The 23,232-nt window shown below is 30.5% G+C and overlaps 4 protein-coding genes and 1 pseudogene across 6 annotated transcripts; 1 reads left to right on the top strand and 4 right to left on the bottom strand.

The window, feature by feature from the left end:
• Positions 1–485: 485 nt before the first annotated feature.
• Positions 486–2,593, bottom strand: LOC113385123 (annotated as a pseudogene).
• A 642-nt stretch (positions 2,594–3,235) lies between these two features.
• Positions 3,236–10,307, top strand: LOC113384654 (DNA replication factor Cdt1-like). The gene is given in 4 exon segments (XM_026622404.1): positions 3,236–3,753; positions 3,756–4,057; positions 7,475–7,808; positions 9,162–10,307. Coding segments are annotated over 4 exon segments (2,094 nt in total). The 5' UTR covers positions 3,236–3,333; the 3' UTR covers positions 10,200–10,307.
• Positions 10,308–10,459: 152 nt separating this feature from the next.
• On the bottom strand, positions 10,460–12,228 carry LOC113386569. Its single transcript, XM_026624344.1, has 3 exons — positions 12,131–12,228; positions 11,538–11,735; positions 10,460–10,608 (listed from the first exon to the last, which is right to left on the bottom strand). Exons 2-3 carry the CDS (start codon positions 11,689–11,691, stop codon positions 10,460–10,462), a joined length of 303 nt encoding a protein of 100 aa, XP_026480129.1. The 5' UTR covers positions 11,692–11,735; positions 12,131–12,228.
• A 234-nt stretch (positions 12,229–12,462) lies between these two features.
• Positions 12,463–13,903, bottom strand: LOC113384771 (COP9 signalosome complex subunit 5). The gene is made up of 2 exons (XM_026622530.1): positions 13,820–13,903; positions 12,463–13,738 (listed from the first exon to the last, which is right to left on the bottom strand). The coding sequence occupies exon 2, from the start codon at positions 13,726–13,728 to the stop codon at positions 12,703–12,705; it is 1,026 nt and encodes a 341-aa protein (XP_026478315.1). The 5' UTR covers positions 13,729–13,738; positions 13,820–13,903; the 3' UTR covers positions 12,463–12,702.
• A 4,565-nt stretch (positions 13,904–18,468) lies between these two features.
• On the bottom strand, positions 18,469–21,891 carry LOC113385269 (zinc finger C4H2 domain-containing protein). 3 transcript variants are annotated; one of them, XM_026623108.1, is made up of 5 exons: positions 21,631–21,891; positions 20,756–20,927; positions 19,999–20,177; positions 19,566–19,904; positions 18,469–18,744 (listed from the first exon to the last, which is right to left on the bottom strand). In XM_026623108.1, exons 1-5 carry the CDS (start codon positions 21,687–21,689, stop codon positions 18,609–18,611), a joined length of 885 nt encoding a protein of 294 aa, XP_026478893.1. In that variant the 5' UTR covers positions 21,690–21,891; the 3' UTR covers positions 18,469–18,608. The 3 variants fall into 3 exon arrangements, with proteins under 3 accessions (XP_026478893.1, XP_026478895.1, XP_026478894.1); XM_026623110.1 differs by having other exon boundaries at positions 18,471–18,744; positions 19,566–19,886; XM_026623109.1 differs by having other exon boundaries at positions 18,477–18,741.
• Between the last annotated feature and the right edge of the window lie 1,341 nt (positions 21,892–23,232).

Below are 23,232 nucleotides of genomic sequence, written 5' to 3'. Positions count from 1 at the left end.
CTCAAAACACTCGTGAAAGCAGAATCTCCAAGTCTACATATATTTTTGGTGAAGTAATAATTAATATTTTATTATAACAAAGCAACAATTTTAAATTATTGACTTTGTGGAAGAATAATACTAGTAATTTCATTTGATTTTTATTTGAAAATTTATGTTGATTTGGAGATTTACAAAAATGTTCTTAAATACAACAAATATCACTTGTATAAACATGTATAACGAGGTGTGTGTGTTATAAATGCACATATTTAAAAGTTTTGAATAATCACAGAGGATGAAACATAAAAAGCATTCTATATTCTAACAAAAATACACAGTGCAAAATTATTTTTATAAAATTCATATTACTGCATTTATGTAAATATATATATATATATATATATATATATATATATATATATATATAGTTTTTATATAGAAATTTGGGAAGCCTCAAAGAGTTCCATTATAAAATTTCATTTCTGTGTGCAATTACTCAACTGCACGGAAACGAGATTGTAATCATTCATTCAGGAAGGCTATTTTTAGAGATTCTTCTCTTAACAAATTTAAATATTCACCTAATTCAGCCAAGGATGCTTCAGACATTCCGCAGCCGTTGCTCTCTTATTTGGATCAAAATCTAACATAGGTTTTAAGAATTCTGCAAATTCTGTGGCCTCTTGCAGACTCCATTCATATTTTTCAGTCAGCACATCGACAAGGCCCCAAGGTTTCAGCCCCGTAATGTGGCGCAGTTCGCACTTTTTATTGAAAACTAAATATGAAAACTTGCCGGATAGTGCAATTTTTCTAGGAATTTCTCCCAGTAATTCTATTATATGTGCTAAGTGATCTTCATCTCGGTTATAGTCCTCACCAGAATGGGGTTCAAATAGATAATCTCCAGTCGCCAACTCGAATGCCATGCAGGCTGTGCTCCAGATATCAGCCGAAGTGTTGTACCCCGCACCTAGAAGCACTTCTAAAGATCTATACTGCCTAGTTTGAATGTCCTCTGTAAAATGCTTATTGACCCAGCAGGCATTTCCTAAATCAGCTATTTTGACTTCAACATCACAAGGCACTAAGGCTGGATCTGGAGGCGGTTCTGTTTTTATAGAATTTGGTCGTTGAACTTCACGTTCTGGACTGTTATTTGAATTATTTTCAGTTGGTTCACCACTTCCCTCTTTTATTCTCACTACTGTGTCGCCCCCTTCACCCGCAGGAGTATTAGAGTCCTCATCAGCAGACTGTTTTTCACCGCCTGCCATTCCATCAGAAGTGGGTGATTCTGATTTTTCTGATTTCGTTGAACATCCATTCACCTGCATTGTTATCGGGTTATTATCACTATCTGGTGTTGCGGTATCTTTGATGCTATCATCATCACCATCAGGAGATCGAACTTCATTAACACTAGTACTAGAATCTTCAGGTGATTGGACATTTGAATTCTCACTACTATCTAAATTACTTATTTCAACCTCACCATTTTCTGATACGCTAGTCCTAAGTTCCTTCATTTCTTCAATCTGTTCCATTTGCTTGCGCAACAGCTCAGATTGACGTTTCGCTTTCTTTTTTAGTTTCTTCTTTTTGTTTTTGCTCATTTTTGTTTTTAAACTTTGCTCCTGAAACTCTTTAGGAGCTGTGCTTATTAAAGACGTAGGTAATTTCAAGCCCTTACTATGTAATTCCGTTGCCTCGCAAGCTAATTTTCTGATATAGTTCTCATCAACACAGACTAGTACATTTTCAGGTTTGATATCTGTGTGTATGATCTTACACTTGGTGTGCAAATAATCCAAACCCTCCAACACTTGTCGAATGATGACTTTGACATTGGCTCGTGGAATACCGCGATAATTAGATTTCAGTATTAACTTGAGCAAGTGATGTCCTAAAACTTCGAATACCATACAAATGTGAGTGCCATTGATGCCACTTATTTAAAATCGTTCAGCAACTGTACAGTCTTATCCCGTTTTGGATCCGTGGGGTCGCTGTCACGAACGGCTTTTAATATTTTGATTTCATCTCTGGCAGTCTCTGTGAAATGAGGCGCTGATTTCACGACTTTAAGAGCTACGAATCTTTTATCCACGAGGTCCCAGCACAGCCAAACCGTTGAAAAGTGTCCCCAGCCCAGTTTGCGTGTGACATGGTACCGGGAGAGGAACAGGTCTCCAATTTTGACGGGATGGTAGCCGCCTTTGCAATAATCCGAAGTGTCTTCCTGCTCCTCTTCTTCCTCGCTCGTGTAGATCTCTTCCTCATCCTCTATCGTTTCGTTAGAGGAGCTATGTGACGGCTCAAACCTGTTATTGTATCTGTTATTTCCCTGATTGTTCTCGTCATTTTTGGCTTTCTTCTTGCCTTGCTTATGACGCTTCTTCTTCGCTTGAATGGCGAGCAGCCGCCTATTAACATCTGATTTGGAACTCATTTAGAATAAATTACGGATTTGAAACAACTAAAAAAACGTAAAACCCAATTAATTCATTGCGATAGCTTTTGTTTGAGTATGGCGGCCGAATAAAAGAACAAAACGAAATCGGTCATAATGGCATGAATGAATAACTTCTCCGTGCCGTCCTTTGCTGTCAAGTCGACCATTCGCGAAATGCTACCAACCGACGGCGGCAATGGCGATCGGAATGCGGCAATTTGAAAATTGCGAAAGCGGCAATTGTGCAATTCGTTTTTATTGACAGTAACGATTTGACGGACTATACGATTGTATATTGTTCGTTTTCCATGACATTTACATTTGAATTAAATTCATTTAGTTAATTTTCACTAAATTCATAATCGCTTTTGTTGGCATTTTGAACTTGTGTCTCCTAGACAATATAATAACAATAATGATATAATATAATGATATAATAATAATAATAAATATAATGTTGTGTCTTGAAATCAAAGATAAATTTAATACTTACATTTGAATTAATATTAAGTGTAAATAGATAATCACATTTAAAATCCATTATATTTTGTTCAAAATTATCAGCTTAAAGTTTTGAATGTACACACAATTATAGTTAAGTTACTCAACTTAGTAATTAATCAATATTCAGTTTAAAAAGTTTGTAAAGACAAATTTATGTAAAAAAAGGAAATTTTATCATATCGATAAATTCGAATGACAGTGACATATTCTACCCGACTGTCGGAACAGATTAGTGACCATTTTCATTGGTTATGTTGGTAGAATCTTGCTGACGACCATTAACTGTCAGTTTTGGAGGGAACAACGGATTTCGTGTTTGACTTTTTTATTTCCCGAAAAAATATATTTTATCATTAGTCTATTGTAAGTTTTAAGTTTAAAATAATTCAACAATGGCTCAGCCATCAATCACATCATATTTTAACACGAGAAAACGTGCTGCAATCGACGATATTAGTAGTGCTAGGAACAAGGTGATGCTTTTGGATAATGACGCTTCACAGGGTGACATTGGCCTTATTGCTAAAGCCATTTTACTAAAAGGTGTAGATACTCAATTCAACGAAAAGATTAAACAGAAGACCATAGAGCCTAAGAGGAATCGTGTTGTTACCAAGTTGGACTTTGATTCTCCGGTTCGTAAGACCCCAGTACGAAGGGTTGCAAATAAAAGCAAAAATGCTACTACACCTAAGCCTCAACCGAAACAGAACTGTATTTTTACACAACTGGGCTCTTTGTCGCCAGTTAAAAAAGCTCAACCTCCTAAAGAAATCATTCTCAAAAAAGCTACTCCTGAAGTTACTAATGCAGCTCCTGCTGTCAAAAAGAGGAATCAATTAAACAAGATAATGCTGTGCCAGCCGAAACAAATCAAAATAAGAAAGATGAAACCAAAGGAACTTTATCTGCACTTAATGCTAAAACTGATATCAAAGATATGTCTTATGCGGAGATTAAAACTAAACTTACAAAAAGTTCTCGATTGGAAGAACTTAAGGCTAGAGTTAACAAACTGAATGAGGGCATGAAAAAATTGGACGAGAAGAAATTACCAAAACTTGAGAAACCAAGCTTGAAAGAGTTCAAAACTATTGACTTGGTAGTAACCACGAGGTGAGCATATAAAATCATATTATTTAATGCATGTTAGGGGTAACATCATTGTAATAGATTAATAAACGTTTAGATAAAGGAAAATATTTTAAAATGGCGCCTCACAGCAATAAGAGTTTGTAAAGATATTGATTTTTATGTAATTAAGCGAGTATTTGTGTTAAATCAAGATTTGCAGTGGCGTTACCTCTTTAGTATGGAAAAAATACTGCATACTTGTCTAAATACGACTCTTTGTACTTTTATATGTTTGAAATAGTATGATTTGTTCCTTTTAAGGCGATATGAAAATCCAAAGGGTAAAGCAATGCTTTATTTGCACTAGATTCAATACATATTTAATATCATCTTTGTTTATTTCCAGTTATTCTTATTAATAAATAAGAAATACATTTACATGTTATACAAAAGCACAGAATATAAAAGTTTTACATGTTTTTCTGTGATTAAATATTGACGAATTTAAATTCTTCACTCCTAATTAATATAAATTCTGGATCATGCAATATAAGTAATTTCTTCAATTGAAATATAATTCATATAAAAATTTAACAAAGGATTTCCTTAATAAAGTAATTTAATCAACAAAAATTCTATTAAGACATGTGATATAAATAATCTTTAATTGAATTATCATTCATATAATTTTACAAAAACTCACTTATTAAAATGATTATTTTTTTAATAAATAAATGGAAATTCTATCAAAACTTGAGTAGATGGATTTTTATTATGAAATATCGGGATTTCTATATTTGCATTCTTTAATTTTAAATTCTTATTAGTTCAGATTTATCAAAGGTTATCATCAGTAAATTCTCGATTGATTTATTTTGAATTCCATAAATATATTATGGAATTAAATTAAGGTTATCATCAGCAAATTCTCGACTGATGTATTTTGAATTCCATGCACAAATATTATGAATAGAATTCTTTCAAATTCTTGTAACAAGAATTTTTTTTGGTATGTTATCTTTACATTTTTGTAGATATCTTTCAAGTAAAGTATTCAGGAATTTTCTAATAATTAAGTCATAGCATACTATATCGTACAAATATTTTAAATATTTTATTTGGAAATTTAACTGCATTTTTAATTGTAATTAATGGTTAAACCTCGGTTCTGGTTGTACATAGTTAAATTAAAATTAATTTAATTGACTGATTAAGAATTATTGTTTGCAAAATTTATAATCTTATAGATTTTGCAGAGACATATTATCTTTTGAAGTCTGATTCAAATAAATAAAAACTCTATTTTATATGTACAAACAGTGGTCAGTAATAACTATATCTAAAATAATAAATCTAATAATTATTGTATATCTAAATAATTTAAATTAAATTACCAATTGCCTTAACTTAGAATTTGAAATTAATTCTATAACATATTTTTAGTGAATTTTGCCAACTAATTACAACTATATTATTCATTTTACAACGCTTTCCAAAAGTAATTTACCTGTATATCTTTTCACTAGCTAATTAAAATTATATAATATATATTCTATCACTGATGAAAACTATTACAGTATTGTTAAAATACTTATAAATTGATATTAATGTACTATAAATATTATTACACAATCGTTTGAACCTATTACACATAGAAATACTTTTATGCTTGCATTTATTTGTCCCCATATAATAAAAAATGCAATCAAGCATAAAAAGTAGATCGTGTTATACTTATTCAATCGATTATTGTTGTTATATGGGCAATCTTATTGGAAATCAATTAGTAGTTCAATAGAGTAAGTCTTTGTGCAAAGTTGAAGATATTTTAATTTAATATTTATATTACTATTGTTGTTAATAATATTGATATTATTATTGTTGTTAATAATATTTGTTAAAATGAGATCGGATTTTATGGACATATTTTATTATTTTGAACTAAGGTAATTTGTTAATATTTTTATTAATGGATATTTTTATATATTTATTTATTTATTTTATGTAAGATAACTGAGTTTTGAACATGATTTTTTTTTCTGAATAATAATTTAATCTGCTATAATTTAATTTAACTATTATTTTAATAATAATTTATTTTGCTTTAAATGTGACTAATAAAAGTAATTCGTATAATTTATTAACATTTCGTAGTAGGGTGAGCTATAGTAATCGCAAAAAAACGAAAATGAAATTTTCTTGCATATTTTCAAGTTTTGAAGATTTTCTGAACATTTTGGCATACCTTAGAAAAATTTGATTTGTTTGTACGTGTGTTCGGATACAATTTTTCGTCGACAATTTCGGAAACACGGTTCAACCGGTTCGAATGATTCAAAAAACATTCGATTCCTATTGATAAGGAGAGACGAGCTGATTAGTTTTTGGCAAAGGCAGGTCCAATCGTTACTGAGATACGAGGCAAAAAGTGCCAAAAATGGTAATTCAGTTTTTGAGAACGGTGCGTCCGATTTTAATAATTCTAAAAAATGAAGAACTGATTAAATTTTTGCGAAGGCAGGTCTGGCAGTTTCTGAGATTCAGAATTTTTTTTCAAAAAATGTCGTTAGGTGGTCGAAAATCAGATATTTTCGACAGAATGAATCAAAGAACTTCTATGAAATCTCAAACTTACAAGAAAGTTCAATAATAACAAAAATAAAAAAATCAGTCTTCAAAAAATTTCTAAGTTTTCCAAAAATACCAGCATTTTCAAAAAAATCAAGTTTAATAAAAAATCATGGTTTTCAAGTCGAGCGATTTTTGCATTTTTTTCAATATTCAAATTTTTCAAATGTTTTCCAAATTTTCGAAAATGTTTAGAAAAATCAAAGTTCTCAGAAAGAATCTAATTTTTTTTTCGAGCTTTTAAAAATTTAAATTACTGCACGGGAAGTTCCAGCAATTTGTCTTAAGTTTATAATTGAATATTATAAACTAACAAAACTTGTATCTATCTCAAAGAGGATCTCATATTTCTTATCTATGCTCATATTCATTCAACGTAGAAACAGGCAGTTCTTCAGAAAAAATTTCTAGTATTTGTCTACTTTAGTAACTTTTATATTATTTTTCTTTTAATATTATAGTAGTGTATTTTCTTACTATTAGTTTTTTATTTTTATCTTACTTTAATCTTATTCTAGATTAACAAAATTTATCTCGAAGAGAATTTCATCAATTCAACGTGGAACATGCAAAGTTTTTAGTTTTTATTGCTGGTATTCAGCTACTTTAGTAATTTTTATACTATTATTATTTCTTTAATTTTGTATTATTTTGCTATTCGTTTTTGTTTTATATTATACCTAATTCTAATAGTCTCTGCTCGCAGTATCTATTATAATCAAATTATAATATTATCCCTTTTTTTTATCAACAATCTGTTTTATCATGCAGGAACATCTTTCTTTTTCTATATATTGTCATTATTAATTTTTGTGTCCTTTACCATTTCAGTCCTCAGAAAGTTCTGACTCCTCCAAGGAAAACCCTATACAGTCCACACAAGGTGCTGCCCAAGTACAACAATGGAGGCTGCGAACAGCTCATGTCGCCCCGAAAGACAGAAGTGGCTCGCAAACTCAATTTATCGAGTCCAGTCAAAGCTGCAATTGCCAACCCGGCTTACCAGAGATACCAGGGTCTGGCCGAAAGTACTACACCCTCGTTGAGTCTGCCACATAATTACAGATGTCTGGCCGAGTTGTTCAGATGTGTTGATGCAGTTTGTGCCATGCTTTATAATAGGAAGGAGACTATCACTTTTAAGAAGCTCAAGCCGGCAGTACAGGTAGGAGAAAGAAATAGTTAACTACGCCAATATATACCTCACAAAAAACAACGCAAATTGAAACAACACAAATTATCTTAATATTTTGCTATTAAGATTATTATAATTGAATATGGACAGATATAAAAACAAATTTTAATGTATGAAGGATACTATGTTCGCCTACTTCATTTTGCGTTGTAGTCAGTTTCCGAAAAGGCGACGCAAAGTGAATTAAGATTTTAAAAGGCATGTAAAGATAGTAAAAACTACTTTTTAAAAATAAAATTGAATGAAGTGAACATTTACGTGAATTCATGTAAAGTTCATCCAAGTTGTACTTTTTAATGTGGATGAAAATCGTTGGTGTTGGAAATTTATTTTTACCCCGAATCGTTTTTTTTATTTGTCTTTTAAATTTCAACTATTTTCAACAGTTTTAGACGATTTCCAACATTTTTGACGAGTTCCAACATTTTTGACGATTTCCAACATTTTTAGACGATTTTCAACATTTTTAGACGATTTGCAGCATTTTTAGACGATCTGCAGCATTTTTAGACGATCTGCAGCATTTTTAGACGATCTGCAGCATTTTTAGACGATCTGCAGCATTTTTAGACGATCTGCAGCATTTTTAGACGATCTGCAGCATTTTTAGACGATCTGCAGCATTTTTAGACGATCTGCAGCATTTTAGACGATTCAGCAATTTGAGACGAGTTTCAACATTTGAGACGAGTTTCGCACCTTTGAGACGAGTTTCGACACTTTGAGACGAGTTTCGACACGACGAGTTTGAGTTTCGACGTTTGAGACGAGTTTCAACGTTTGAGACTTTTTTCAACACTTGAGACGAGTTTCAACACTTGAGACGAGTTTCAACATTTTGAGACGAGTTTCAACACTTTGATACGAGTTTCAACATTTTCAACGTTTGAAGACGGCTTTGACAGAATTTTAGGTTCTTGACAAATTTTCAGTCTTTGACAGACATTTTTAGGCTCTCAAGAATTTTTAGGCTCTTGACGAATTTTAGCTCTCTTGACAAATTTTTAGGCTCTGACAAATTTTAGGCTTTTCACAACATTTTTACTCCTTCAACTTTTCAGGCTTTTCACGACATTTTTAAACCTTGAACATTTTCATACCCTTGACAACATTTTAAGACTTTTTTACAACATTGGCTAAGACTGTCCACGTTCCCGACTACGTTATATATTTCTATTTTTCTTTAGCAAATAGCAAATCTAATAGTAATTTTACTGAGCTTTATAACTCAGGAAGGTTTTAAACATAAGTCTATTACCAAATAAAATTCTTTTCGCCCTCAATTTCTTGAAATACCTAAACCTGATGGTTGATTTATTCCAGGAGATGACAAGAAAGAACTTCACCGAATCCCACTTGGCCCAGATCAAATTCATATACCCCGAAGCATATACGTTTTCCCAAGAAAAAATGCACAACTTTGGTTCCACTTCCAAGCAAGACAAATACGAACTAGTAATAATTCCAAACGTTGGCGACACAAAATCTGTTGAAATCAATGCTGATGATGTTCTGAAGAGCCGTCAAGTTATGAACATGAATCCACAAGTTATGTTGGAACGTCAAAGAACATTATACAATTTATTGTTGAATAAAGTTTTGGATGAACATGAAAAGTATTTATTGAGTTTGGATCCACCAATGAGCATCCCGAAGAATAAGCTAACACGTTGGCATGCCGGTTTCGATATTGAAAACATGCCTGATATTGAAAAGAGTGCTTTACCTCAGCCTCCGAATGTTGAGAAGTTTACATCAGCTAGTGATGTTTTGTTGAAGGCGAGAAATTTGTTTAATTGTAACACACGTATGGAGAAAGCTTTGGAGAGATTAGCTGAAGCCAAGAGTAGAAACATACCTTTAAGTGCTATGAGTTTGAATGATGAAAAAACAACAATAAAAACAGAACCTGTGGAGGTTAAAGTAGAACCGGTGACTGAGCCCGAACAGCCTTTGAATCCGGCTTTGAAGGGTCTTCCTAAATCTTTATTGGAGAAAATACGTGCCAAACAAGCTGCAAAGGCTTTAGAAGCTATGACCAGGTCACCTGCACAAAATGAGAAAGCCCTCAAGTACCAAAGACTACCTGAAATCGCTAGACACACCAGAAATCTTTTTGTAACCGAAAAGAAAAGTGTACTACCTTTGGAAATCGTGTTGAATAAACTTGGTAACAGCTACCGAACAAGCCTTACCCCTACAGAACTCGAACAGCATTTACGTTTGTTGAGTGAATCATTACCCGGTTGGCTTGTATTCCACGATATACGCCAAACCATTTTTATAAAATTATCCAAAAATACTGATATGGCTAAAGTACAAGAACGTTTGGAGGCGCTTGCAGCAAAACATAGTAAATGATCTTGCGTGACTGAATTTTAATTATTTTAAGCTTAATATATAAATAAGATTTTATATTATCATATGACTGTAAACTGGCATTAAAGCTAGTCCTTAAATTATTTTACTGCCATGCAAGTGCAATTAATTATATATTTTTGAGTGTGAATTACATAAAGTAATTTTTAGCTTAGTTTTTTATTGTATTATATGCACCATGTGCATATAGGACGTACATAGTTTGAGAAATAAAATTCCATATGTAATTATAAAAATTTGATTTACATGTTGAGTGTATCCAGATAAAACCATATTTTTAAATTGGCGAAATGCTGCTTGTAGTTTTCGCTGATTTGTGATACTTTTTCTGTAAATGTTGGCCATGTGTACTCGTAGGGCTTTTTAAGACGTATGTATATGTATTCCAAACCTAGATGAAAAGATATTGAAAGATTATTTGAATGGATGTGAAATTGTTATAATAATAACTTGATTTGCAGACTTTTTGCAACATTTGCAGACTTTTGACTACATTTTCAGACTTTTTACAACATTTTCAGACTTATCACCACATTTTCAGACTTTTTACCACATTTTCAGACGTTTTGACTACATTTTCAGACGTTTTATAACATTTTGAGATTTTTGACTACATTTTCAAACTTTTTACATTTCTAGATTTTTGATTACATTTTTAGACTTTCTAATAATCCGATAAAATTATTTTTTATTCATAATTTTATAAATAGTCCATCATATTTATAAAATTGCAATGAAAAAAATTAACTATCTTTTGCATCCAATTTAAAAATTAAATGGCAATTCAGTGAAAATCTAATGCTTTGTCAAGCTGTAACTCTTTTTTTTTATTATTATGCTTAATTTTTATTATATTCTAAATTAATTAATTGATAATTAAGTATATATCCTTAAGTCTATAACATTCTTAATCATTTTTAACTATGAGAGAAGCACGAGGAAAACACCACACAATTTAGGAAAGATTATAAATTTTTCAGAATATTTATATTCAGTTAAATGTATGAAAGGATATAAACTTCAAAAATAATCTATGGTTATCCATGGATTTTTAAACTAAAATTAAAATTTGTGAGCCGATTAAAACTTAATAGAAAATATGGAAAATAATCTATGAGTGTTAGTTCACGAATTTTTAAATATATTGCATTATATTCAGCATTATTATATATTTATATGAGATTATTAATTTTTGGTAAAGAAAGATTTAATATTTTTTAATTTTCATATTAATTTTTTTCCACTGCAATTCATATTTATTTGAGAGCAGTGTGTATTATCCTGTTCTACTTAATATTAATATTATCAAAATCAACTTACGTTCTAATCCTTTTTTCTTTTTCCTCATTTGAATGATGCCTTTGAGTGCCTTTTCGACATCATCTAAATCAAATGTGGTACACAATTCTATTACTTGCAAGTTATAAAAAACTGATTTTTCCCTCCTTGTATTACCCGGAAACAATGAAGACATTCTTAAAATTTCAGGCGGAAGAGACACGTGAAAACAAAGTCTGCCTGTAGGAAAAAATATTCCTGAAAAGATGTCTTTTCACCAAGAGTACGCTTGGTGAGTAGAATTTATATATATATATATATATATATATATATATATTCATATTTAGTTTTATAATGTGATGGATATTTGCAAGTGTTATCATAATAATCTTATGATAAGCAAGGAATAATCTTATGATAACTGCACCATCTAAAATTCTGTTATCATAACATTATTCCTTGCTTGTTTATATGTAAAATACGCCTTATCGCACAGCAAATAGATAGACATTTTCATAATTTTCAATACCAAGAACAAGCATAACTTTGTCAAGCGTTGCCATGACAACGCTATTTTATGAGCTCTGTTATTATATTATATTATTATGAGCTAATATATTATATTTTCAACAAACTTCTATTCTTCTTATTTCTCAGTAAATGATAGACAATTAGGATACAGAAAAAATATATTTAAACTATAGTTTTGGTACAATGTGATTGAACAACAAACATTTTCACTTATTATAATAATCTCATTCACATTTAATTTACATTACATAGTAAGTTGTAAATAAAATGAATGGATCCAAAGTACATATACACATTTGTGAAGAGTGTATAACACATTTGATCTTAAAATTATTAATTACATAGTTTAGACTTTAACTGAAGATCATAAATGAAGGCAGAGCCCAGAATAAATTATTTTATATGATATTTAATTTTTAATTAATTGATTGCTGTCTTTGAAAAAAGAGAATAGTAGGTATTATTATGTTGGCCTATTATGTTGAATAATAGTTTTATTATGTTGGCCTCCCAATTAGGGTCCTGTTCAAAAAAAATCTAATTCATCTATTTCCATGTACATTGGGTCCCTTCATTCCTTCCGAAACAAACAACAGCTTTCATTCAATATTTAATTATGTCCTATGTATAAATACAAAACAAATTTATTCACAGTTGACTTTATCAACACTTAAAATTACGTATTTGTTGACCTGACACTATTGAATAATTTGTCTTTAACCATCTGTGCCATCAAACCATGAATCAATTCTATAGAAGCCTTGCAACAATCTCGTGTAGCCTTTCCTAGTCTATCTTCAGTCCTACGTTCATCAGCATTGGCCCCAATAAAAGAACCCCGACCTAAAGCAGCTTCAGATTGTTCTAATTTTTCTGATAAGTCAAATATTTGACCTGTCGTATACTCTGCGTTTGTTAATAACCCTGAGCTGCTTAAAGTATTTAACCAGTATTTGTTCCATAACGAATCAAGTAGACGTCTGTCTAAGGAGGATTTGAAGTAGCTAACTTCCAAAGCGTAGTATTGTTTACAATGGACACCAAAGTCTTCAATTTTGTTTAAAGGTATTGTCTGGTATTCTGACGGTTCTTCGTTAGCTGGTTTGTAACCTTTTGGATAAGTTCTGAAGGCTCCTAAACAAACTTTACCAGCAGATATTGTTCTGACTGGGTCAATTACTATAGCGACAAAGGGTTCTTGGAAATTCTGGTTCAACATTTGTGTTGATACGTCAATACCTGACAACCAACATCCGTAACCAGGATGTGAATGATACCAGCCAATAGCATTTTCTAATCTACCTACTTCTTTAGCTGCTACAATATAACCAGTCATATACTCGTAAGCCTGAGCTTGTGCATTAACCCGGGTTTCAGTGCCTTCTACTGGTAAAGCAAACGAATCCATTACATACATTGTACTATCTTCTACTTTCCCTAAAAGTAACCCCATAACCTCCAAAGACCCGCCTGATCTGGCATGCATAACCATCTTTAATAGGGCTAAGGCTGATATTCTAATGTCTTTAAAGAAATGGGGGTCTTTTTCCCATGGCTTGGAAGATAATATTTGTTGTTGTTGTTTTGCATCGTATTTGTACAACTCATCAATGCTCGATACCGATTCTACATTATTTTGGAACTCCCAGGTTTTTCGGGCAGTGACTGCTTGAGTATCGGTTTGGCTGCTTGTACTTGCCATAATTTATAAACTAAAGAAGCAAATGAATTTTAAAAATTATGTAAATAATGAGTTTGTTAACGTATGTCAATTATTAGAATTATCAACTTACTTCGAGCTGTCACACCAAGCAAGACTTTTGGTTTCTGAACTGAAGATAGGCACGTTTGTTTTATCAACGGTTGTCAAACTTTTGAAGAAACGTTATTTTTGAATTTGTGCACGGACACGCATTTATATATGCTTCTATCTTTGTAATTCATTGTTGATTTTACACATATTGAAGTTTAATATTTTTAAATTGACTTACCCAAAGTTTTGCCATAAAAAGTTGACACCATTCGTATAAGCAAATCGACCTCCCACTGAATACTGGCATACACATCCGACGGATGATATATGTATAATTCTGCCAAAGGCATAAATTTGCTGAAGAACTGCCTCAAATCTTCGTAAATAGGTCTCATAACTATAAACAGAAATATTTCACCTAAAATAATCATGCCCAGAACTATATAAAATTGAAAATTATTTTACTTATTAACATGGATATTTGTAATCCTTCACATTTTTCAGAAACCTCGCGCCATTTTTTATCCGACACGGTACCTTCGTCTTTGCTAGTGACCATCAGCTAAAAGAATAAAAGAAAATATAATTATTAATGGTTAAAGTGAGTTTATAGATTGTGTGCTAGTATATAATAAATAGACCTCTAAAACAAATTGTTTTTTGTTGCAAGCAATTCTGGAAATCAAATCCATTGCATCTTCTCTTAAACCGACAAAGGAGTAGTTCACCGAAAGTTGCTGTAAGTTTGTAAAGCGGCTGATTACACCTACAAAATACACATATACATTGAAATACAAATAACAAATTTTGTAAACTCAATAAACTTACGTTCTGATGTACGTTTACAATTATTTTACCGTATATGAGTGGACTGAGCTCGCTTTTATAAAAGTCGACCCCCTTGGCCAAAACGTTCCACAAATGAAGTGAAGCCAACATGTCCGAAGCACCTTCCGCGCATCCTGCAATTATTGTGGCAGCCTCGATGAGCGTCAGACGTGCATTGTCCAAACATAAAGATTTAACATAACACCTAAAATTACAATACATTAACTACTATAATCATTGTTTGGCGTTTTTGGCGAACAAATAAACTTTACATTAGCGAAATTAATATCTAGCGGCCATTTTATTTTAGTTACCAACGTCTCTTTCTTGAACTGTCATGCGTGGTGCTCTATAATAACATTTTTAATTTTTAACATCTTGTATAATATTTTTTGATGATGCAAAGATTAATAATTTTCACACTAAGCCGTTTTTCATATTTTCTTAACACAAAATTCACAAAAATGTTTGTGAATGCAAATATTGACTACGGCTAACTTCACACATATGTTTAGTAATAAATGTTGGCATCTGTGTAAACTTACCAGTTATAAAAAGCTGTCAGTCACAACTTGGTGTTTTGCTTTTAAATAATAAACAATAAGTTATTTAGCAAAAATTTTAAATCAGTGCAATATATATGTTCTTCTTACACAACAATATATTGTTATAATATCATAATATCAAAGGCAAAGGCAATATCAAATGTGTATTCGAATCCAAACTGACAGCGTGATAATGGCGTCATATTTTAACCTATGAAACAGTCTTGAGTGGAATTAATAATTTTATAATTTTACTTACTGTGTGGCCAAAAATTTATCCATAAGAACAATGAACGTTCGTCTGGACGCTGCATCGTATCTTCTCAAATCAACCAGCAATTCGGAGAGATTTATTTGGCGGTAGAAAATTACAGGTGCGTCATATATAGTCATCAGCTGAAAATTATTATCACAAATTATTAAATTATTTTATTTTGAATGATTTATCATTTACACGAGTTACCAATTATTGATGGTTATATTTTATAACATAATTATTCAATTAAGACATAATAATTTGAGTACATATAATATTTGTGTACTAACAGTATACTAACCTACAGTTACAGTAAGGATATTAATATAAAACTTTTTTTATAACATTAAATATAATTATAATACAGTAGTACCTCGACATACGATCGTACTCGAGTTCATATATGCATATTTCGTTGAACAACTCTACTTTATCCACCAAAAATAATAGTTTTAGAGCTCAGAAAGCTGCCTATAAATTACTGTAAGGCCCTTAAAGCATTATAAAGTATAATAGTTAACTTTTACTAACAAAGAGTGTGTTCATAATCGCCGCCCTTCGTTTGGCGTCATATTCCCTATCCGGTATCCGGCAGCGTTGCCACCTTCTAACCAGGTAACGTCCCCCTCGAGTTGGATAATTTAGGGCCGGCAAAGGGCACGGATGGAACTCCGAGTGGCAGTGGCCAATTAAGGGCCAATGAGCACGCACTTGCTCGACGCCGGCGGGAGAATCAGACTCTTCAGAACTAAGATACAAAAATTAGTCAAAATTGTAAAGGGAAAAGTAATTTTTGAAACTTGGAAAAAGGGAAAATGAAGGTTTTATAGACCAATGGGGATAAACTCGACTTTTTGGACCATGCACTAATTAAATCGAAACTGTATTGGACTAAATAAATCAATTATATTATTTTTTAAGTCTCAAATACAAAATATAAATATCGTTTTGGGGGCCAATTCTGCGATAACATAGCCGTACATAGCCTATTACATTTTATCCTACTTTCTTGATTCCTAAACCGTGCAGTTGCTGTGCGATCAGGCGTATTTTACATATAAATGAACCTAGAAAGAATGTTATGATAACTGCATATTTGTGATGCGCAACATACGGCTTTATATTTAACATACGCCTGATCGCAAGGCAACTGGCATAACTTTCTCGCAGTACAAAAAAAAATAATAACATAGAGTTGCCATAACAACGCTATGTTATCGTCTGTTTTACCGCAGAATTGGCTCCTGTTTTATGTCTCAGACTTGAATTTATTATTAATAATTACTCACGAATGGCAGCTTGGTAACTGACTGGTCTCGGTTTTACATTCTGATGCATCTTCTGGTTCATAAAAAGGCACCAGATACGAATCTTGACTCGGTATTTCTTGTGGCGGCAAAGTTATAACGTACTTTGGAGGTCCCTCTGGGATGTCTTTAAAATCGAAATATAAATTAATTAATTATTGTTTACAGTTGCGCTTCAATGTTGCGAATGCTTTCTGATATTTAAAAAAAAAGCTCTATGAATGTTGTTAATGATGAGATTTTGCTCATACTTTTTTTGCACCTTAGAATAATTCTTTAGTATCTATTTATTTATCAAGAAAATATTCGAAATTGATAATTAATATTTATCAAATGGTCTTCGACTTTCTACATTTGATTCAGGCGTAGAAATTAAAAAGAACAGAAAAAATTACAGTATACAATACAATATATTGTATATTCACTAAGTTTTCAATCAATATTTAAATATTTTATGACAATTCCTCCAATTTGGGCCTCCAAATTTCTTGGCTTATTTAATTTTTTCAATACATCTTCTATAAATATATAGTAGAAACTAACCATCATAGCATTCATCTATGGAAGTCGATGACCAGTCTGTATCCAAATAACCTGCCTTTTGGCGACAACTACAAGGTCTACTTGACATATTTAATATTATATTGTTATTGTTTAAAATATTCAGTATTATGATCTATCCAAAAATTTTACCCCCCCAAACCAAAAAATTGTCAAGTAAATGACATTAATTTTTCTTATCATTCGTTTGTTTCTAATTGATGACCTAAAAATAGATTTTTAATATTATATAAACTTTCTTGTTCATTTTTGATGAACGATAATAAATTATATATTAATTATTATATCACATTTTAAGGTCTATACTTCAGTAACATATTAATAACAGTCCGTTATGTTGTATTAGAACTTGTTCTTAATTTAATTAAATTTTTGTCAAAAAGTATAGATTACATATTTTAATAAGGAATGAGAATTTTATATAATTTAATTTAAAAACATCTAAAACAGATAAAAAGTAAAATAATGTTAATAAAATAAAACAATGATTGTACAACAAAAATTATATTAAAGCATCATAAAATCTTATGTTTAGAAGATAAATATACATGTATAATGTAATAGTCAGTAAAAGTATCAAAATTATTCTTAAATTTATACATAAATTATTCTAACTTATTTGTATATATATATATATATATATATATATATATATATATATATTATTGTGATGACATGTTGATTAACATCCACACATAGACAATTCATTCACAAGATTACAGTTAACACAATATGTACCATTCAAAAACTTGCTTATAATATTTATCTATCGAATAATTTTTATCAATTAAATGTTCAAACATTAGAAACTGTACTACAGTTCAAGTGTTCCCATTTGAAATTCAGTCATACTGATAAAAATGATTGTAGTCAGACTGAATAAATAAAATTTATAATAATATAAGAATGAATAGCGACATATTATTATGGAATTATACTTTTAAGCACTCCAATTTGTGTTTGAAAATAGTAATGTGTTAAAACTTACACCTTAAAATAATTTTAACTCATGACACTAAAAAACTGAAAACATTTATTCTGAAAAATAAGTTAGCTTTTTAAAAATAAATATAATTGGATTTCCATTAATTTAGACAAAAATTTAACTTAAATTTAATAAAGTAAATATTTATATTTATTATAAATTAAAATATATTTACAATTGCATATATCTGATAAAGGTGTAGCATAATATTTTGATCAATATTATTTATTTATTATTATATTTTATCATAATGTTGTCGCTGATTAAATAAATCATTTTCACATACACACATGCACACACTAGTTAAGTTTATAGTATACTTATAAACAATTAGAAACAATAAAATCCTAATGATCCTTCTTTTTTGGTTTTTTAGGATTTCTGGACCGGCTTTTGGCTTTGCACAATGGACATATTGGGGCATTTCTGTGAATTTGTTGATGGCACGAAAGGCAAGACTTCATTGGCGGAGGCTGCTGTCTGCTTAAGGTAAATAAAAAAAAAATTAATATTTATATATATATATATATATATACATATATCATATATAAAATTCTTCTGTTCGGATGTGTGAGTTGATACTCCTAAACGGTCATTCGGATTTTGATAAATCTTTTTAGAGTTTGTTGAGGAAAATTTTTAAACTTATTCATGCTATATTTTGCTTTACTTTACTAAATTATTTCAATACAAAATAATATTTCTACTAATTGAAAAAATGATTTAGAATTTTATTTCATTTGTTTGGCATTGGATATAAAATGTTTAGCAAATTCATGATCTTGGATTGAACAGTGCCATGTAAACTAGATTTTAAAAATTAATTCACCTGTGATTTTAACTAAAGTAATAATGTTCATTAAATTATTAGTAAGGAAAACTGGTGATTACAGAAAGATGGCACACATCAAGCTTCGAAACATATAGCAATAAATTTTTTTTTTCCTTAAATATATTTTTATTTCGAGGAATGGGCCATTAAATTTTTTTTTTAAATAAGTATATATAAAAAAACTTTGTTTTCAATCAGTATTCTTTGTGATCACTAACAAAACTTAAATTTGTCCAGGCCAAATCAATTATTATTTATAAAGTTTAAAATAAACATTGATGATTTATATTACAAACATTTCTCTACTTGGATAAATTTGATATATCGATTAAATACACAATCATGCAAAAATATATTTAAAGAATGGAAACATATAAATCAAACAATAGAAACACGGTCCATCAGCTTGAATGCATAAGACCGACTATAAACTTAAAAATAAAGTAAATAAAATAAAAACTTGAAAAATCACCTCAAATTCACATTGCAAAAATCAGACCTGAACGTCGGAGCTTGGGACGGCAAAGTAAGTGAACTCGGTTGACCAATTCGTTGCGAAGGAGGCGCATGTTCTCCTGGTGATTTTCCAACCAATCTCATAGCTCCATGAGGGGGCGGAGGCGGTGCCAAAAACGATGGCGGGTGACCGCCTCCGCCGCCACCAGGAGCGCCTCCCAAATGACCAGATGTCACTGTGGCTTCTGGTCGAGCTGGGAGAGATAAAGAGCTGCGGGTACTTGCATAGGATTGCTGCTGTTGCTGCTGCAGCTTGTTGTAGTATGAAGCAAACCGACTGAAAAATTGTAAAGAACTGCCAGATTATGAAATTGAAGTTCAATGAAGGAGAGGAGATATACTTGATTAACATTGTACATCACACTAATGTTTAACAAAATTGCTCTTACTCTGGAGTTATAATGCTGCCTTCTTCTTCGTGTAGTTCTGGAAGTCTATCTAAGCCTAAGTATTCTCTTCGCATGTGGTCTACTTCACTTTTTAAAGGTCTGTAATCTTCATGTAAGCGATTTGCCATACTTACAGACCTAGCCCGACTTTCTTCGGCTTGCTTAATCACAGATTCCATCTAAGAAAATAATAATAGTAAACATAAACATGCTATTGAAGTGTATATTATAATTTACAGTTAGTAAATAATATTTCTCGACTTGAGGAAGAAACTAATGAAATGTCTGGGGCATAGCACAATATGGATCAGAGACATGGACTCTAAGAAACCCGATAAAAACTATCAGGAGAGTTTTGAAATGTGGTGCTGAAAAGATACAGTGAACAGATAAGGTAGCAAAGGAGTGTTGAGAAGGTTGATTGAAGAAAGAACTCTACTCAGCACGACCCAAAAAAGGAAAGGAAACTGGATTGGATCAATTATGCAAACACAATGCTCTTGTGCTATGTAGTGAAAGGTAAAACATTAAAACTGAAAGGATTATGAAGAAAAAGAATGCAGATGCTTAAGAAGAAAATACTTTTAACTAAAATCCAAAGCACAGGATCAGGAAACATGGAAGCAGAAGTTTGTACAGGAAAATGCATAATTTGTATAAGAAAGTGATTAATGGTAATGGGAATGATAAACAAAGAAGGGAAGGAGAATCATTTAACCATTTATTATTATTATTATTATTATTGAATAATATTTACAGCATTTATATCAGCATGAATCTGTCTGAGCTCTTCGACGTGACTCATTTTCTCTTGTAACAATAATTCCATTTCTCTTCGATATTCGGCCAAGCATTTTTCTTCTGCATCACTTGATTCAACTTCTCGAATTATTTTCAATTTAACTTTTTCCAGTTGTAGTGTTTTGTTTCTGAAAAAAAAACGAAGTATAAATAATAAACATTATTGTACCACTACATTGAGACCCATTTATTTATAAATGGAGGAGATTATTTTTTTCATCGAGGATATAAATATTTGAAATTTTTGGTCAAATTGGTAAAATATTTATGTTCTTGTAAATAGAATGCAGGGTAAAAAGATGTTTTGGTTATAGTAATGTATTGAATACAAATTTTAAAATAAAGTACAGAAGATTTGAAATAAATTATTTATAAAAGTCAAATTGTTAAAGTTAGAAACTGACCGTAACAATATTATAATTTTGAAAAAATTAAAGCAAAAAACAGTTGATTTACCTAAGTTGATTTTTTATATGATGGTTAAATAATGATTAAGTTTGTAATAACAAACTTAGAGCAAATCAAGAATCAAGAAAATCAATTTATAACGTTACTTGCATTGAATAAAAATAAATAATACAAAGACCTGACGAATATTTTTATAATTAAATAATAATGCAGTATAAATTTGTAATTATTTAATTTGTAAAAAAAATGTGAAAATGCATAATTGTCAACTGCGTCATATAATGCATCTTCATTTGACATAAAATTTTAAAATTTAAAAAAGACAATTTTCGTCTTAAATAAATTGCTCAACAAAAATTTAACCACTTCTCTACTAAATACATTCCTATAAACATGTTTTTTATAATTCTTTTACTTTAGTACCTTATATCCTTCATCGCTTCTAATTTAGCATAAATCGTCCTTTCTTCAACACTATTCATTTTGTATACAGCAAATGTATCAACAAAAACAACTAACTATTTATTTAACTAAACAACTAATTATTTATTATTATTATTATTTATTTATTTCACAAGTCTATTTTATAACAACTATCATTAATAGTTTTTGCAAAATGTCAAAAGTTCACTCCCATGATTTTTCCACAGAGAGGAAAAAGCTCTCTGAGCTTCAGAAAGTACACAGGCGCCATTTTGTCGAGCTTAATTTAAAGGATTCTTGTAATCCTTGTAAAGAATTTTTTAGTTTGGGTTAAAAGAAATAAACAAATATGTTGTGCGTTATTATAAGTGGCATATCTAACTTTGACTTTGGATAAGGGCAGAGGTTGGAAACTGACGCCATTTTTTTTAATTTGTTAAAAAGTGTATTATAATTTGTATTAGAATACTTATTTTACCTTTTAATAGGCCAGTATGTGGCATTAAAAATTTAATATAATTTAATTATATTGTTCGAAACACAGTTATCAATGAGACATCAAAAAGGTGCACTTTTGCTAAAATTTTGAAGCGCGTTTTGCAGGTTAGGATTTATGTATAAAATGCACAGCAAAAACATAGCATTTTGGCAGTTTGTTACTACCAAAATATTACAAATCTAGAGCCGTAACATAGCATTACCATAACTTTGCTCAATTCTGAAGTTACTCTCTTTGCCAGGGGTCTAATTAATATATTTTTCTAAAATTAAACGTAATAATAACTGCATAATTAAAATATGATAAATCAGAATACACGGGGGTTTACAAATGCTTTTCTAGGGTCAAATTCCAATGAAATACTAGCTGTTAGAAGAAATTTAGAATCAAAAATAGGAAAAAAAATACAAACTAGAATACATCAAGGTATTAAAAATATTCAATTTGATAACAAAGAATATAAAGATAGGATTAATCTTATTATTTTGCATAAAGAATAACATTGTAAATTTGGCGAAAATGTTTTTACATTTGTAATTTAGTTCTGCCCCATTAGTACACGATTCTTCCAATTTCTAATTGTAAACTTTTATTGTTTTTATTTAAATATTTTCAATATTTAGATTTTTTTAAACTATATAAGTTATTACTGCTTTGTTTTCAATTTTATTGTTGTTAATACTTTGTTTTATTTTTGTTTGCTATTTTTCTCATCCTTGATTCGCCTTTTTCCAACCAGCTAGTTTTTCTCAGAATTCGACCCTGGATCAACATTTGTGAACCCCTTTGTTTCTATAAGGCGTAACTTTGCATTTTGATGTCCATTTACAATTTGTTAACCACGTGACTAACTACATAATTTTATTATTTAAATTTTGGTTTAATAATTTATTATATTGATTTAGTCTTTCATTAAACAATGTCTTTAAATTTATGTGTTTTTTTTCCTGTTATATTAACTTCCCGTAGCATAAGTTATAGTAATCGCAAAAAAAACGAAAATGAAAATTTTTATATATCTTTACGTTTCAAAAATTTCTGCACATTTTGGCATACCTTAGAATAAATGGATATATGTGTGTGCGTGTGCGGATACAAATTTT

The sequence above is a fragment of the Ctenocephalides felis genome, unplaced genomic scaffold (assembly GCF_003426905.1).
Source record: "Ctenocephalides felis isolate EL2017-DRISC unplaced genomic scaffold, ASM342690v1 CF-g0.4_SCAFFOLD_03571, whole genome shotgun sequence".
NCBI lineage: Eukaryota > Metazoa > Arthropoda > Insecta > Siphonaptera > Pulicidae > Ctenocephalides > Ctenocephalides felis.
This window is presented reverse-complemented; position numbering and strand designations above follow the sequence as displayed.

Coding starts and splice junctions, on each gene's coding strand:
- LOC113386569 (XM_026624344.1), bottom strand. CDS start 11,691: ATGTCTTCATTGTTTCCGGGTAATACAAGGAGGGAAAAATCAGTTTTT. Junction 10,609..11,537: donor AAAGAAAAAAGGATTAGAAC/GTAAGTTGATTT, acceptor CTTTTCATCTAG/GTTTGGAATACATATACATA.
- LOC113384771 (XM_026622530.1), bottom strand. CDS start 13,728: ATGGCAAGTACAAGCAGCCAAACCGATACTCAAGCAGTCACTGCCCGA.
- LOC113385269 (XM_026623108.1), bottom strand. CDS start 21,689: ATGAATAGTGTTGAAGAAAGGACGATTTATGCTAAATTAGAAGCGATG. Junction 20,928..21,630: donor GAAGCGATGAAGGATATAAG/GTACTAAAGTAA, acceptor TTTTTTTTTCAG/AAACAAAACACTACAACTGG. Junction 19,905..19,998: donor GGCAGCATTATAACTCCAGA/GTAAGAGCAATT, acceptor ATAATCTGGCAG/TTCTTTACAATTTTTCAGTC.